Genomic DNA, 16,979 nt, shown 5'->3' with positions numbered 1-16,979 from the left:
GCCACTTGAAGCACAAATTCAGGGGATTTACAGAGCTCAAGCTCCCCACAGGAAGGATTCAGCATCTTCCCTCTCTTACAGTAACTGAGACCTTCTGGAAGGCCCTTCAAAGCCCTGAGGGACTTTTCTCATACATTAACAGCCTGTACCCTCACTCACACAAGGAGTGACTGCATCCTTGGACTCCTCAGCCTTTCCCTGAGGTTTCTGGGATGGCTCTTGACAGCTTTTGCTCACCAATGACCAGCAAGGGGCTGAGGTGGCTTCCTCAGCCAGGACCAGTGACAAAGCAGTTCATTTCTCCAGCAGTAATGCCAAAGGTTTGGCTCTCTTGGCTCACACCAAAGTCAGACCTTGCCATCCCAAGCCTGGCCTGACAGGGAGAGCAGTTTCCAACCATCCAAGCAGAGATCACCCAGCTTTTTACAAAGGCTTTAAGACCAATGATGAAGCAAAACCAGATAAATGTCCTTTTAGATTGGTCTGGCTTCACCTGTGTGACCTTCCAGCTCCTTTCCCAGCCCCTATGTGGCACTGTCCTTGGAGGGTGCTCCTGCACAACAACCACCAGACACATTTGACAACAGCTGGTAAATGAGTCATCCTGCCTTGAGTATTGTACCCATCGCTCTGGCTACAAATCACAAATATTTACCTGTTCCCTGTTAGAAATTAAGGTCACCAGATGGCACAGTTTGCCTCTGACAGCTCTGGGTTTTTTCCTTAGAGCATTTTGTTTTCAGCTGAGTTTGGACAAGGGCAGTGGAGTTCGATTAAACAAGGACTCTGAAGTTCGATTAGAGCAAAGTGAGGAGCCCTCTATGGCCCTGAGCTGCTCAGCTGCAGCCAGGGCAGAGAACCATCCATGTTCAGGACTTGCTCCCTCCAGAGGACTGAGTTCCCTGACTTTAAAAGCATTATCTGGATGGAACTCGGCTCAGATCAGTCACACAGTCTGCATCGGCTTCTGAACACCCATTTTGGCTTCACCCACGGTTTCAAATAAGAGATTGTCAGCTCCTGTCAAAACACCAGAGCAAATGACAGCCCAGCACAGCCTATGCATTTTCCTGCTGCCAGGAATAGCAATCCCTGCCCCTCTGGAACGCACACCCTTCTTGTCAAGCCAGCCTGACATCTCCAACGAGTAAAAGCTGAAGGATTTCCACAACTGCTTCACTCCCCTGCATCCTACATCCACCGCTGCTATATCAGCATTCAAAGAAATAATTGTGTATATACACATGTGTATTTGTATGTAACTCTTTAGCGCTCTTGAGAGGATAAAACTGAAGCACTCCGGGTGCAAAAACGACACAAAACATTAAAAAAGCTAGATGTATTTTCATTTTCAGCACTGGCCACCACGCAGGCCTGGGACGCACAGCCACCCCTGACCTCCCTCATGCCTCCGCGGTGCCCCACATACCCCTCTCTTGGCACCTCCCATTAGTGCTGCAGACACCTCCCCGCCCCACAGACCCCCAACACGGACATCACACGCTCAAGATCCATCCCCAAAACCCAAAAAGAGCGCCTTTACCCCCTAAATCGCACCCTTCCTCCCTCCGCCCCGCCCCGGAACGCGGCTCACGGCCGCCGTTTCCGCGGGGACGCCTGGCAAGAGAGCACCACGGGGCCAACATGGCAGTGCGCACGCTGCGGGGCCTGTGTCGGCCGCGGCCGGGGCTGGCGCTTCTGTGCGCCCGGTTCTCGCAGCGGGCCGCCGCCGGCACCGAATACCGGAGCTCTCACAGCCTGGACAAGCTATACCCTCCGCAGCAGGACGGAACCCCCGCCCGCACGCCGGTCAGAGGGGCGGGGGGAAAGAGGAAGATGGCGAGGGATGGCGCCTGGGCGTGGCTTATTGAATGATTGACAGCTGGGCGGGGGTTATTTCATGGGATGTTTCTGGGTGGGCGGAGTCATAATAAGGGGCGGTGCCAGTTTGGTGGGCGGGGTTAGCACGAGGGTAGAAATGTCATGGGGCGTGGTCAGGGGCGGGGCGGGGCGTGGCGCTGTCTTGGCTGTGGTGGGCGTAGCGACGCGGAAGGGGGCGGGGCCGGTGCTAGCCCGCGACCCCGGGCGGGCGGGGCCGCAGGGACCCCCCCGAACCTCCGGGCCCCCCCGACACCGCCCTCGATGTGTTTTCCAGGAGGAGCTGCAGCCGCCCGCCCTCGACATCCCCATGGGTGAGGCCCCCCCGCCCAGCACACCCGTGCCGGAAGCCGGGCCGCCCCCACGGGCGCCGAGTCCGTGCTCCGAGCTCGGCCCCGTCCCGGCTCAGCCTCTGACCCTCTCTTCCAGCTCGCCTGACCGTGTCCTACAGCCGGAGCAGCGGTCCCGGCGGGCAGAACGTTAATAAAGGTGAGGAACAGCTTCTCCCTTGGAAAATTCACCATTTTCGGATGTTTTTCTGTACCATATGGCAAAATATTGAGAACTTGAAGTTAAACAGTGTCTTCATGCTGGTGGACACTTATTTTTCATTGTCATCACCCTGCATTTTAACACATCTTCTGAGTCTTCGGAGTGCTGGAGACCAGTGATAACACGTTTGATGCTCCTAGGAACACTTACAGGGATCATTCCTGCTACAGGTGCCACAAGGACCACCAGTTCTATTCATAGATCAAATATAATAGAGCCAACTGGATTCTGAAATTCACTGTGCAATAAATTCTCAGCTTAATTCAAATAAACTTAAAATACCACCTGTTCTGCCATTAAAAATGAGGTAGGCAGTGGCTGGCAATAAATTCTGTGGTGTCTAGAAAGACAAATACCACGACAGGTAAAAGTTTGACTTGTAGAGTGGTGTGTAAAAACACAGCGAGAAAAGAATTGTGACCTTTCAGGAAATTCATCATGGAATCATTCCATGTTGAAAGCCAGCAGAGATCAGGCTGAATTGTCTCATAAATCTGAGGAAGGCAGGCTGTGACATGGAAACAAGGACCCTGTTTTTCCTCCCAGTGAATTCCAAGGCAGAGGTTCGGTTCCACCTGGCATCGGCCGACTGGATTCCCGAAGCTGTGAGACAAAAAATGGCTCTGATGGTACCAACCCTCCCCTTCCAACCATGGTTTCAGTGTCTCAGTGTCAGAACATGACAGTTCCAATGAGGTTTCAGTGGTCACGTCATGTTTTCCCATCCCTTCAGCACAGGAATAAGATAAACCGGGCTGGTGAGTTGATTGTGACCTCGGAAGAGAGTCGCTACCAAATGAGGAATCTGGCGATTTGTCTGGAAAAAATCCGGACCATGGTCACGGAGGCGATCGAGAAACCCAAGGTGGTGTCTAAGGAGTCAACGCAGAAACTCATAGAGAGGTATCTTCATTAAAATGCTCTTTATTTGGGTTCAGGCTATCACGTTACACAATTTAGTTTGCAGCATTTTTAAACAATTTTGGTCATAGTCCTTTAAATTTCCTTTTTTACAGAGTATCACTGATCCATTAGATTTTAACTGCTGTGCTGGGTAATATCCCCAGAACAAGGACTGGTTTTTTCTATCTGAGGATGTTTATTAGTTCATCAGATCTCAAAAGTTGAATATTTAAATGCTTTCTTTGTACACTGAGGGATCTTTTGATTTTGATTTAGGGTGGAAAAAATGAACCGTGAACGGTTACGACAGAAAAAAATACACTCAACTATAAAACAGAGCAGGAAGGCAGATTTTGACTGAGAACAGCAGAGATCCAAGACCTTGGCATTCCATCTTCCTACATAAGTGGTGTTGGCAGCTGTTGTTGATGCTAAACTCATGAGCTGTATTGAATAAAAATAGCCTGAAAGTGTGAATAAAAATATTTAACATCTTCTTGTGTAGCCAGTGATACACTGTGGTGGCCTGTCAATCATTTTTCAGAATAATTATTGTTCACATTTGAGAGGAACTAAAACTTCTGATTTTTGTCAGCCACTCCTTTTTTTAATGTTCTTTGTGTTCTTCAAGCAGCCTTTGCTCCATCAGAGCACCCTCTTCTGCTGAACACAAAGCTACTGTAGATTTTTGGGGAAAGAAAGGGAAGAGTAAAAGCAATCTCAACAACACATCTATGTAAAAAATAGAATCTTAAAGCGTCAAGATGAATACCTCAAGGATCATCAAGTCCATCCCTTAGAGTATCCACTGTTTCTTTCCTTCTATTTCCTTCCTTTCAGTTTTATTCCTTTTGTTGATTTTTATCTAACCAAAGCACATAATTTAGTTAAGCTAAAGCCACATCAGGAGTTTGGCAGAAATCTCAACAGTAGGAGACAGAGCCCACCCTGGAGTGCAGGAGGCTTCCGGCCTTTAAAGTGGGACACCAGAATCCTTTGGATGATGAATCCTCCAGGCTCTTTAGTGGAGCCTCTTTAAGGAGAATGAAGCTCTGTGGTGTGATGTGTTTCACCACTGCCAAGTGGGGCTCAAAGAAATCAAAATTACCCCTTTTTTGGTGTTTGGCAGGACCCCAGTGGCCTAATGGATAAGGCATTAGCCTTCTAAGTCAGGGACTGTGTGTTTGAGTCCCACCTGGGGTGGGGAGAGGTGGATCTGCTTTAGGAAAAGCCAAATAAGAAAGAGAAGTCATCCCTGGGGTTTATTTGGGACACACAGAGGTATCAGGGCTCTGCTCCAAAGCTCCTTTGGAAGTGGAGCTTTGAGCTCTCCCCAACAGAATATTTCCATCTGCAAAAACAGCATTCAAAGCCCACATCCTCCCCAAAATGGAATGCTGGAGGGATGCAGGAGCACTCCAATGCATCCTGACATCCCAGAAAGCCCTGCCCTGCCCTCTGCACTCCTGCTCAGCACCAGGAACAGACACCTCATTTCACATTTTTCCCCGCTGCAAGCTTTTCTGCAAGGAATCACTGAATCATTCAGGGTGGAAAAGACCTCTAAGAGTTATTGAGTCCAGCCCAGTACTGCCATGTTCACCATCAAACCATGTCCCCAAATACCACATCCACACACGTTTTGAACACTTCAGGGGACGGTGAATCCCCTTCTTCCCTGAGCATGGGAGGGGAGTCCCTGCCAGCACCCCTCTCACAGGTGCAGGTGTCTGAAGCTCCATGCTGTGCCCTACCTAGCCTTTACAAACCAGGGAATGTCGCTGCTTCCGATGTTTTTGTGACACTGAACATCCTCCCGCCATCACCATCTAGGACAGCACCAGCCTCAGCCAAGCCTCCCCATCCCCATGAAATCTTGCTGCCAGGATCACCCGCTGCTCGGGGCTCCTTTCCCTCAGATTAGAAGAACTTTGGTTCAAGCAAAGATGTAAAGCCTTGGATGAACACGTGACGTGGGGCGTGGAGGAGCTGGGAATTTCAGGGATTAAAAGCAGATTCCGAGGTTGCACCTTGTTTAACACCGTGAAAAACGTCTGATTGATACTCGGAGGTGCGACACGGAGAGCAGGGAAGCCGCACGGGGCTGCGGGAAGGGCTCATCGCGTTCCCACCGGCGAGCAGAACAGAACGACCTGGAGCTCGGGCGGGACACCCCGGCAGATGAAAAGAGTCACCCCAGATGGGACTCGAACCCACAATCCCTGGCTTAGGAGGCCAGTGCCTTATCCATTAGGCCACTGGGGCTACACACCAAGCGTTTTATGCGCCATCACTTAACTCTCTGCTGGCCAGGTGGGTGTGTGGTCGTTATGCATGAGGGTGGGGGGGTTCTGTTCCGTATTTCCGAGACCACCCCAGCCTGAACGGTCCAAGCGGGGCCCCGCTCCCCACCCCCTCCATCTCCTACACCTCCCGGCGCAGCTCAGAAGCGCCAAGGCGAGGTGGGGATGTGCGTGGGTGATTGAGATCCCCGCGCAGCCCCCTCGGCCCCGGGAGCTGGCAGTGTCGGTTTGGGGTGCAATGAAGCCCCGAACCGTCGCCGGACCCCGCGGAGGCTGTGTGGGGGGGCCGAAGCACGGAGTAGTTATGGCCCCAGTGGCCGAGTGGAGAAAGCACTGGTTCCCCTTTGAGAAGGTGGCGGGTTCGAGTTCCACTTGTGGTACCAGAGCTTTGAAACACCCACTATGCCGGCTGGATCCAGCAGTGCTCTGCACACAGAGGGGTAGTGGATTGATATTCCCCACTGAAGCACGGCAAACTTGAGCCTCAGCCAAGCCTCCCCGTAACTCTCCTGGCACTACGGGAAATCACTGCTTACTTTGACTCTACCCTTTCCTTTTCCGAAGAACCGGCCCCAGCTGGAGCTCAGACCCCACCCGCGGCCGGTTCCGAGCTCTGGTTCACCCGCTGCCGCTCCGTAGGGTATGAATTACCCCTCATTAACAGAGGACCCCGGGGCAAATCCCACCCTAAATCACCTTAATCTGCCCCTATTGCATGCACGTTCCTGCATTTAGCCCGCTGAATCCCCACCTTAGGGAGCTCTAACCCCGCAATGAACCCCCGCCGACGGGAAATGGAATGCTTCGAGTACTTCCCGGCTTTAAAACAACCACGAAGGGACTCGAACCCTCAAGTCTTCTGATCCGAAGGCAGACGCTTTATCCATTAGGCCACGTAGGCACCCACGCGGGGTGGGGGGGGGGGGGGGGGGGGCCGGGTCACGTAGTGTCAGTGCCCCCCGACACCCCGTGGGTATCCTCCACATTCGTTTCAGGGCATCCTCCACTGTTCATCCCTCCTGGAAGTGTGGCTGGCTTTCCCAACCCAACCCTGGTGATGAAGGTCCCCCCTCCCTGGGACCCTGTGTGCCACTAAGTCACTGTAGATGTGACCATCACAGTGTCACTGTGCCATCAGTGATAGGCACCAATACAGCAGAATGCTGTAACACTACTGGAAAAACACCATGGGCCTCATTAACCCCCTGTTTGTTCTCCTCCTGCTGCAGCCACTCTCCCCAAAACCCGTGTTTCTCATCTAATCCCAAAAAAAGTTTCCCAAAGCCCACCCCAGGAAGGTATTTTAATCAGTCGTCCAGTGCCAAGGGCTTGGGTAGGTTTGTTGCTTTCCAGGCAGCAGAGCCTTCCACACCTAAGAGAGAAAAACTACTTAAAAAGAAACTTCACTTTGTGTTTTACTGGTATGGCATTACCCTGACCACAGCTGCCTTTAATATCCATTAACTCTGCAGGAAAAGGCCCTCCAGACAGCTTTTTAATGCAACGAATCTGAGAAGGCATTATCCCAAAGGCACTTATGGGGAGGACTTTGGTCCCAGGGCAGCACAGCCGACCCCACTGACCAGCCCCTCATGGAGGTGTGGTTTGTGGTGGAGTAAAGCTTCCCGACCATCCCAGCTTGTCCTGCTGGGTCCCCCATGCAAGGTGGACATGAACCAGCATCAATGAGCTTTTTGTTGGGGCTCGGGTGCAGCTGATAATACAGGGAGCACCTGGAAGGAGAGAAAAATTCAGCTGAAATTCAAGAAAAACCCAGCTCTGCCCAGACAAAGGTAATTAAACAACTGCAACTGCTCTGCTTTGTTGCCTTCTGGGACACCTTGAAGGATGTCCATGACCTGGCCAGAGCCATACTTTCACTGACATCCCTCCAAAAATCAGCCTTTCATTAACACCTCTCCTCTCATCCTCAGGTCCCAAAGCAAATCTGGTTGTTGTCCCCTCGATCACAGCCTCACCTGAACTTTGGGACCACACAATTTATTGCACCAAACATCCACCTTTGCACCCAAGCCTGGGGCAGTTTGTAGCAGCTCCTCGTTGTTTCCCTTTTCCATGAAATCTAAACAGGGACCACTGGCCGGGAGCAGATAGTCACATCATCCCATCAACAGCGGCTCTTGGCTCATGGAGAGAGCCTGGAGCTGCCATGGGGACTTCACTGTCCCAAAACACATCATGGACCACCCCGACCTTGCTTTTTGGTCTTTCCCCACATCAGACTCTGTGTCCAGTGCCATGCTCAGACAGGGCTAGCCACATCTCCGAGTTCTCCCTGGGAATCAACCTCCTCACCTGGCATCTCCCACCCGGATGAGAAATGTCTTCCCACTAGCAGCAATAGCCGGCAGCGGCAGGAAGAGGAAGAGGAGGAGGTGGAGGTGGAGGAGACCGGGCGGCACTGAAATGGGGAGAAAGAGCATGGAAACGGAGCTGACAGAGGCAAAAGGAGGGCTCACCCCAGGTGGGACTCGAACCCACAGTCCCTGGCTTAGGAGGCCAGTGCCTTATCCATTAGGCCACTGGGGCTGCGCAGGGCGCGCGCCCCGGCCCACGGGAACGGCGCCGACCCCGCGCTGATGGGGGCGTCCCGGGGCCGCCCGCGGGACGGGACGGGGCCACCGCGGGACGGGACTGGGCCGCACCGGCAGCGCCGCCACCCAGCCTGGGCTCGCGTCTTCCCTCCACCCCGCGGAGGGGCAGATATGCAAGGGAAGAAACGGGAAAAGATTATTTAAAAATGGGGTGGGAGGGCGGGCGAAAAGACCGACCACGAAGGGACTCGAACCCTCAATCTTCTGATCCGAAGTCAGACGCCTTATCCATTAGGCCACGCGGTCGCTGTGTGATACGCTCTCGGTGATGATGCTAATCCCCGGCATCACCCCCCACATCCCTCCTGGGTACCGCCGGAGCCCTGGGCAGTGACCGCGCCGGGGACGCGGGCCCGGAGAGCACACGGGGGCCGCGGGAGACACGGGCGTGCATGGGGGACATGGGAGGCCGTAGGGGACAGGGGACATGGCAATGGGACATGGGAGGCCATGGGGGACAGGGGGCATGGCAGGGGACACGGCTGGGGAAGGACCATCTGCTGCCATGGAAAATTCTGCTGCCGGAGGGGGAATCCACTGTGGAACTTGCTGACTGCAATTGTTGGCCTGGAGCCATTCACAGAATCAGAGAATCACGGAATATCCTGGTTTGGAAGGAACCCACAAGGATCACTGGGATGACAGCAGAAAAAAAAAAAAGGCAGAGATGGAGAGGAGGGCAGCAGAGGAAAACACAGACAGATAAAAAAACCCCAGAAGTTTCTGAGCCTTTCATCTTAACTGTGAGGTCTCAGAAAAGAACATAAGGAGCATGGGATATCAGCAAGGGGGCAGAACCAGAAAATCCATGGGTGCATGGAGGGCTCAGTGGGAAATGACACAGTGTGGTCTGCTGGGAAGCAGGACGGGGTTCCAATGAAAGCAGCCTCCTCCACAGCCCTCAGTTACACAAGCACTAATTCCCGATCCTTTTCACTGGGGTTGCAGCAAACTCACAGCCCTGTAAATGAGACTAAATTTGCTACTGAGTAGCTCTGGTTCTTTGCCTCTTCTTTGTAGGGATGGGTCCTTTGTTTTCCTCTCCTTCAAATTCTTGGATTTTTTTTTAATGACCTTATTTTTCCTTGACCACAACTAAAGGCTACTCCCAAGAGCCAGTTGAGTGCATCAAACCATTAGCAAATTCTTCCTCCTAAGAGATAAAATGTCTGTTTACAAAAATCTATCCCTCGTTAATAAATATCAAATCAACTTCCACACAACAAATGACGTGTTCTGGACTGGTTCATAAGATACACGGCACCATTCTCCTCCTTATTTGGAAGCACGAGATGATGCAGAGAGTTTTTGTAGCCATCCTCACCTTTTCTCTTGGGACAGGTAAGTGCAAGGGGGATAGAAAACCTTTGAGGAATTCTGTTCTCATCTGTGTGAGAAGGGATTTTTGTGTGTTAATTATGTTTTTCACATCCACAGTTCCACACCCTTTTTTTTTTGATGCATCTCTCGAAAATTGCCTGATGTTTTTGTGTTTCAAGTGGAATTCTCTTTCCAGCAGGGGCTGCTCCAAAGTACCTCTGCACCTACTATGACATTGTTGACTACCTGAACATCTCCTCTCATGACAAGCTGCACACATACATTCTGCCCAAGAAAAGCTTGAAGGAGCCTGTGGAAGTGACGATGGATTTTTTTCTGGTGGCAATTCTCTCTGTGGTAAGGACCCAAAATGAGTCTTTACAACAGGAAACTGGGCTATTACTAGGCCAGAGTTTGAGTCTTCTGACAGCAAGTCCACAGGAGTGAGAATCAGCCCCTTCCACTTCAGCTTTCTGCTGTTGGAAAGCACTTTTGGAAAATCTGGGGTATTTTCTCCCACTCCTTCCAGAAGTCACATCCAGACAAGCAGCCTGCTTTGTAAGAGGCTCCAAACACCCTGCAGAGTGCCTGAACTGGGCAGTGCGTTTGCAGGACACTGCCGTGGAAATAATCTATTGTTTTTCCTAACCACTGGACTGTGTGCTCCCACTGTTCAGCCGTAGGATCAAGAACCATGAGCTCTCTTCCCAAGCCCCATTGCTGCAATCTGTGCTCAGGGAAGAGCTTCTATGTTGGATACATCTAAGAAAATCAGCTAAATATCTTTGTTTCTCCAGGTGGAAAAGCTCCAGACAGTCAGTTTTTACTTCGTCCTGAACATGGTAGGTCCCTCAAGAGCGTTTCTCTCCTGATGCCCAACACAAAGTCTGGTGCCTAGCCCAGAGCTCATCTCTCTCCTGCAACTTCTTCCCTCAGGAATGGCAGAACCCTTTTGCAACCTGGAACCCACGGGATTTCTGTAACATCTCTGAAATTGTCCTGCCCATGGATACGTATTGGTCGCCCCCCATCTTCTTCTTAGAGCGGTACGTTCCCCTTTCATTTTTATCCGCTGGCTTAACAGAGGTACAAAGGATACAAACTGTTGGTTATATTATAGGAAATGGGACAAACTCAGATGGCTAAAAGTTGTTCCCTTGAACTCTCTGTAACCGAGAGCCTCCTAATTTAGATTAATGGTGACCACAGTTTATACAAAGCACTTAGTGGCTATGTAATACAGTAACAGCTCCTGGAATATCCCATCTGGGCTGTAGCTAAAGCCAGGGAAGCAGCAGAAACCAGCACTGCTGTGGAATAAAGTGACCTTTAGTAGTGTGTGAAAAGATACAGGGCAGAGCACTGAGGGTCTGACAGAGGGATGGGCACGTCCACCAGCTCTCCAGAGGGAGAAAGGAGTGGGAGGCAGAGCCAGGAATGAGCCCCTGCCCTGGTGAGGGCAGGAAGCAGAGGGCAAAGAGGCAGGAGGTGCTCAGGAGGTGCAGAGCTACAGCAAAAATTGATCCCAAAGGGCTCATGAGCCCTTCTCCCAGACCTGGTTTCCTCTCTTCTTGCTGCATCCCATGGCTGGGTGATGGCTAAGAGCCCCCCAACAGGGTGTTCACAGCTTGGTTTTATGGGACTGAGGCACAGGCAGCATCTCAGGCTCAGGCTCTCCCTGTCTGTTCCCTCCAGAGTGAACGGGCAAAATCCAGAGCTGAATTACGTGGTCCTCATGCACAACGGCAGCTTCAACTCCACCCGGCCCTACCAGGTCACCCTGACGTGCAGTTTGATAATCCTCAAGTTCCCCTTCGACACCCAGATGTGCAACTTGAGCGTAGCTTCATTCCTCTACCCAGGTACAGCTGCAGGCTGAGCTTTACCACCTCTGGGCTGATTTTGGAGAAGGAGGACTAGATGAAATGGGCCCTGGTAACTCCTGGGCTCCTGAGCAGCCCCACATGCTCACAGTGGGGTTGAGGTCATATGAGACATGGGAAAATTAGTTAAAATGCTGCCATCCTGTCCTGGCACATTTCCCAGCAATATCTCTGGAACAATCCAGATGTTCTGTGGCAAGCCACTCCCAGGACTGGTTTCTACAAACCAAGAGACCCGAGACCAGGAGGCTTCCTGCAAAACTGCTACTTGTTCACATAGAATTTTGCAGGACTGATCTTTAAACACACCCGAAAGCCATAGAAATGGGAGGAAATTAATCATAGAATCCTAAGGTTAGAAAAGATTTCCGAGGGCATAAAATACAACCATTAAAAGGACAGTTTCAGGGATTCAAACTGCAGTTAGAGTTCACCCCTACAGGAAGGGTTGAAACATAAGCAGAGGTGATACAAAATCTCCCTGGTCCCATCCACAAAGGATAACTGCCCTAATTCAACAGATGTTTCCCCTCTGATCCACAATCCCAGAGGTCTAGCCAAGCCTCTTCACAGAGACCTTTTTAATTTCTCCCTCATGAGCTGAGAAACCCGAGCAGTGCATGAACCTTCCCACTTCCTTTCTGCATACACCCTCAGCTGGGTGGGAAAGGGAGAGGAATAACTGACCTCTAACAAATTCCTAAATTCTTCCACTTCCCTCTCCCCTCTGCCTCCTGCCCAAGCAGTAACAGACTTTGTCATGAAGACGAGACGGACACCAGCTGAGATCATGAAAGACAGCAAGAGCTTAATCCTAACTGATGGAGAATGGAAGTTTACCAACCTGAGCATCATGGAATTCACAGCAATGATGGATGACAAAGGATTTTCTGTGGTCACCTATGTGGTATGGCAGCACTTCCATATTATATTGCACTGATTTGGCACCAAAAAAAACCCAGTATAAAACAAGATTATTTTTTACATTAGGGGACCAGCATTTGTCAACACATTGAGTCATCTCCTGTTCATCAAACTTTGCCCATCTTCCTCAACAGATTTCCATGGAGAGACGACCCACTCTCTACATTCTGAACTTGATCCTCCCAACGTGTGCCCTGTACTTGCTGGACATGGCTGTGTTGTTTGGTCCCAGCTCTCTCGAGGAGAAAATCAACTTCCAGATTGCCATCATCCTTGGCAGCTCCATGCTAGCTGTGATTCTCAACAACAGCCTCCCAACTTCCTCCAACAAGCCACCCATAATAGGTACCCACCTTTATTCTATAAACCCTGATTTTCACCCAGGTACCAGCCCTAAGGAAGGTTTTTGGCTGTTTATAGGCACGTTCATGAACACTGAAGTGATGATGAACAGCTAAGCTTGATAAGTTTGCTGGAGTTAGACTTTCCCTGTTCCCCACCAGGCAATGGAATGTAAGAAAATGCCAATTATCCAGAGCTTTCTCTGTTTTCCTGTTCTGCAGTGGTGTTTTTCCTGGGCACCTTCCTGCTCATGATCATGGCTGTGTTAGATACCTTCTTCCTGTTGTACCAGCAGCGCAAATCCCTGCGCTTGGACAAGGTCCTCAGAAGCTTCCAGCAAGGTAAAACAACCCATAACACCTGTAACAGAGTAGGTCTGGGGCATTTTCCTGCACGTTCAGTGGAGCCAGGGTGGGCTTCCTCAGCGGCAAACAGTGCCCGAGGCAGTGTGGGCCATGGTGGCCCCGCTGTGCTGACGCTGCCCTTGGCTCCCTGCAGACCCACAGGAGCTGCCCAAGAGACCCACGGGCAATCTGGCCAAGGGGGTTACCCAGCTGCTGCACCCTCCCAAGAAGGCCCAGGGAGAAGGGCAGCCTACCAAGCGCCTCTGGCAGTTGCAGGAGCTGGACCCGTTTCTTCCAGTTCTGGAGAAGGTGCTTCTCTTCAGCCACCTCTTCCTGTCCCTGTTCTTTTTTACTGTGATTTCTATAAAATGGAGCAGTTGAACATCTACTCTGCCCAGTGCCAGCTCAGTTGTTCTCTACTGTGTTGCTTCTGACTCCCTGCTGTAATTTGCTCCTGGTCAATTCATAGAGCTGCAGTTCAGTTTCCTGAATAAAATAAAATTAAATTAAAATCCAAAGCCACAGGACCCAACATCTGCATGCATAGTGCTTTGTACTCTGGTTCAGTAGAACTACAGATGTTCTTGAAGTATTCTGTCAGCTACTAATGTATTTGAATAAAACAGTTGTAAAATCTGAGGATAACACCTTAATTCTACATATCTGTAATTCTGACCTCAAACATGACCAAGAAAGGGAGCTGATTGCCTTCTCTTAGAGGAGTTTCCATCTTGAGGGAAGGTGTTTAAGAATTCCACCTCAGATCATTAAATAAAGCAATGTAAGTCTTTACTATTATTTGTGTGACTTCCAGTGAGATCAGGAGCATGCAGAAATACAGGGCAGAGAAAAGGAGCACCATGTTTAAGTGTTTTTAAAAATGACTAAAAAAGTAACTTTTTTTATGTGCATCTCAACACACCTACACTCCTTCAACTCCTTTTGCAATTGGCTTTTCCTAAACAATCACAATCAGCCCAGAAAACAGCCTCAGACCTGTGCCTGCAGAAGTCCTGATACACTCCAGACACACACAAATCACTGCCATATACACTCCAGCATCTCAAAGGGCTACACACGTTCAACTTCTGAGCAAGCGTCTGCCTGCAAGGGCAGGAGAACTCCATTCCCTGCACCTCGTGGTTACAGAGACGGACAGGAGGTTTATTTGCATTTTACAGGGCTCACCTTGATCAGCAGGACAGGGTACTTGGTCCCCTACTACCAAAACAAGCTCATGAGTAGAAAACACAAAATCCAGGAAAAGTGGAATGTTTGTGAGTTACTGTATTGCTCCATGTTACTCAGAACTAATGTCTAAGATCTAAGCCACAGACAGAGAAAGCTCTTTATTTAGAAGATCATGAAGTCTGACAGTCATTAATTAAACTGCTCCCTGATCAGTTTACAGATCAGCAATTGGCTTGTGGGGCCAGTATGGATATTTCTCCTTGCTCACTTTGGTTTCAGGGAAGGCTTCACTCAAGTCTTCAAACGTCATCTGTTCAAAGGGAATCATGTTCTTGAGCTTCTGGAGCTGTGGAAGCAGGGACAGACACATCACAAGTCAGTGGTCAGCAGGAAGGAGCAAAGCACACCCAGGAGAGCAAGGGGTGTGGTCCAGAGAATGTTGCCTAAGCAAAGTTCAGCCTCACCTCCTGCTCATACTGGGCGATGCGGGCTTTGGAAGCCTGGATGTACTCAGCAGTGCTCTTGGCCTGGAGAGAGCAGAGGACGTGGGGAGAGTGGTTATCATAAAGACACTGACCCAGAGTGAACCTGCACACACCCCCCCACCCTATTTTCAGTTGGCATTAAAATCCATCATTGTTACACTGGGTAACTGATGGAATCTCCAGCAGACCCCAAACAGCCAAACCTTCCCTGTGCAGGGATCCCCTTGCTCAGAATGCCAGGGACATGTGTGAAGGGCAGAGCTGTGCCCTGGCTCAGACTGCCCTTCCTGTGCAGGGGCACATCCAGAACATCCCCTCCCTCTCACCCTTTCCCATCCCCACAGAAGGCAGGGACAACCCCAGCAGTAGGGAATGGTTCACTTACAGCTTCCTTCTCCTGGGCATCAATCTTGGCAGTTTGTGTATCCACTGGCTCAGGAACCTTTAGCGCACTGAACTGTAAAGTGAAAAGACAAATTTTTTTAAGGTTTGTTTGACTGAAACAATCCTTCACATCGAGGTCACCTTCCCTGGCAGCAGGGGAGCATTCCCTCCTGTCTTCCTAGGATTTGCTCACAACCACGTATGTTAATGAGCTAAAAGTGATCAGTGCAGCTTTCCCTGTCCCTCCCAAGCAGCAGATGCTCACCCAGGAGCTTCCAGACATCTCCTCTGTCCTGTCCACCACCCCCAGGACACACACACCACCCGTTCCTCACAGTACTGTAAGAAAGCTGGAAGGTCCAACACCACAGACTTACCCTATCACATAGTTATTGCCCCCAAAACAAAGCTCCCAGACCCATCTGAGCCCAGTGGGTGCCTCCAATCTTGTGAGGCAAATTTTCATAGTGACACAACCAACTTCCTCTGCTGATCCTGGTTTGTTCCTCTCCATGCCCCAATTAAACTCTAAAGAGCAATACCCATCTGGCAAGGAGACTGACCTTCTTCTGGAACTCATCCACCATTCCAGCCTTGGCAACATTAGCTTTGTAGAAAGCCCAGTCAATGGCCGGGGGCTTCTCTGGTAGGGCAGCCAACCTGAAAGGATGGAGCACAGCACACATGAGCAGCAACCTGAGCATCAGCACAGCCTGCTGTGTTTAATTTAGGTGTTCCCAGGTTTGAAACATGCCATTTCTGCAAATCCCTCTGCCCTTGGAACAGACTCCTCTGGACAGACAGGCAGAACTCAGCCTGCAGCTCTGCCCCGTTTCACTCAGCCCCTCTGGGTGCAGCCCCAGAGGAAGGACGAGGCTGTTTCACAACACTGAGCCAGAGGCAATCAGCAAGATTCCCTGCAACAGCCAGCACTTGTATCTGAAGGATGCTAAAGGATTTGAGAACCACAGATGAATTTGCAGAGCACTTAACAGTGACAAAGCTTGAGCCAAAGCAAGGTGCATTCACAGAACTGCAACTACGGGTTTACTCTGGGGAAGATTAACTAAAGGTGATTTGCCAAAAAAAGCCACCAGCTGCCTCAAGGTGACCCGCTTTAATACCTGCGAGGCCACTCCTGCGGGACCACAGAGAGCGACAGACAGCAGCACTCACGGCTGGGTGTTGGGCGAGGGCTGAGCGTGCCCCGCCGGAGCGGGGCGGGCACTCACCGGGCCGTCAGCGCATCGTTGCGGGTCTTCAGCGCGTTGAACATGGCTCGCTGGTTCGGGGGCACTCGCTCGGCGAAGGCCGCCCAGTCCACGGCCTTAAGGGCAGCTCTGCGTCCCGCCATGGCTCCGCCTGGCCCGGGAGACACCGGTGGGTCACAGCGCCGGCGGGGACCGCGGAGCGGGGCTGGGGAGGGCGGCTCCGGTCGGGAACGCGGCACCGAGGGGGCGGGATGGGGCGGGACACGGGGGACGGGGACACGGGGGGATCGGGACACGGAGAGAATGCGGATCCTGGGGGATCGGGACACGGGGGTCGCTCCTGAGCTCCGCCGCGACCTCACGCTGGCCCCCGTCCTCTCCCACCAGCCTCCCAACACCGAGGACGTCCCCAGGCTGTTCTGTCCCCCAGCCTCGGGATTCCAGATCCCCCTCCCCGGCTCCCTGGCTGCTCTCTGTGCCCGGGACCCCTTTCCCGAGCACCTCCCGCTCCCCGGCCCCGCTCTCACCTTCACTGACCGACACCGCAATCCCCGCCGCCGGAAGTACCGCCCCCTCGGCACCCGTAGCCCAATCAGAACGCGGATTCACCGGATGTCATCATCCCCGGAAGCGGCGCGGGCCGG

The 16,979-nt window shown here is 51.5% G+C and overlaps 3 protein-coding genes and 3 non-coding genes across 6 annotated transcripts; 2 read left to right on the top strand and 4 right to left on the bottom strand.

The window, feature by feature from the left end:
* Window positions 1-1,601: 1,601 nt before the first annotated feature.
* On the top strand, window positions 1,602-3,845 carry MRPL58 (mitochondrial ribosomal protein L58). The gene is made up of 6 exons (XM_053960336.1): window positions 1,602-1,809; window positions 2,156-2,192; window positions 2,308-2,367; window positions 2,977-3,059; window positions 3,164-3,333; window positions 3,610-3,845. The coding sequence occupies exons 1-6, from the start codon at window positions 1,645-1,647 to the stop codon at window positions 3,692-3,694; spliced, it is 600 nt and encodes a 199-aa protein (XP_053816311.1). The 5' UTR covers window positions 1,602-1,644; the 3' UTR covers window positions 3,695-3,845.
* Window positions 3,846-5,525: 1,680 nt separating this feature from the next.
* On the bottom strand, window positions 5,526-5,598 carry TRNAR-CCU (transfer RNA arginine (anticodon CCU)). Its single transcript has one exon. It is a non-coding gene; the product is annotated as a tRNA-Arg (tRNA).
* Window positions 5,599-8,113: 2,515 nt separating this feature from the next.
* On the bottom strand, window positions 8,114-8,186 carry TRNAR-CCU (transfer RNA arginine (anticodon CCU)). The gene has a single exon. It is a non-coding gene; the product is annotated as a tRNA-Arg (tRNA).
* Window positions 8,187-8,424: 238 nt separating this feature from the next.
* On the bottom strand, window positions 8,425-8,497 carry TRNAR-UCG (transfer RNA arginine (anticodon UCG)). Its single transcript has one exon. It is a non-coding gene; the product is annotated as a tRNA-Arg (tRNA).
* Window positions 8,498-9,543: 1,046 nt separating this feature from the next.
* LOC128797811 (5-hydroxytryptamine receptor 3A-like) lies at window positions 9,544-13,635 on the top strand. Its single transcript, XM_053960706.1, has 9 exons — window positions 9,544-9,592; window positions 9,768-9,928; window positions 10,369-10,413; window positions 10,508-10,617; window positions 11,267-11,433; window positions 12,201-12,361; window positions 12,513-12,723; window positions 12,942-13,061; window positions 13,219-13,635. Exons 1-9 carry the CDS (start codon window positions 9,544-9,546, stop codon window positions 13,443-13,445), a joined length of 1,251 nt encoding a protein of 416 aa, XP_053816681.1. The 3' UTR covers window positions 13,446-13,635.
* Window positions 13,636-14,382: 747 nt separating this feature from the next.
* On the bottom strand, window positions 14,383-16,960 carry ATP5PD (ATP synthase peripheral stalk subunit d). Its single transcript, XM_053960735.1, has 6 exons — window positions 16,863-16,960; window positions 16,357-16,486; window positions 15,688-15,784; window positions 15,126-15,197; window positions 14,720-14,782; window positions 14,383-14,601 (listed from the first exon to the last, which is right to left on the bottom strand). Exons 2-6 carry the CDS (start codon window positions 16,476-16,478, stop codon window positions 14,470-14,472), a joined length of 486 nt encoding a protein of 161 aa, XP_053816710.1. The 5' UTR covers window positions 16,479-16,486; window positions 16,863-16,960; the 3' UTR covers window positions 14,383-14,469.
* Window positions 16,961-16,979: the final 19 nt, after the last annotated feature.

The sequence above is a fragment of the Vidua chalybeata genome, chromosome 19 (genome assembly GCF_026979565.1).
Source record: "Vidua chalybeata isolate OUT-0048 chromosome 19, bVidCha1 merged haplotype, whole genome shotgun sequence".
NCBI classification, from domain to species: domain Eukaryota; kingdom Metazoa; phylum Chordata; class Aves; order Passeriformes; family Viduidae; genus Vidua; species Vidua chalybeata.
This window is presented reverse-complemented; position numbering and strand designations above follow the sequence as displayed.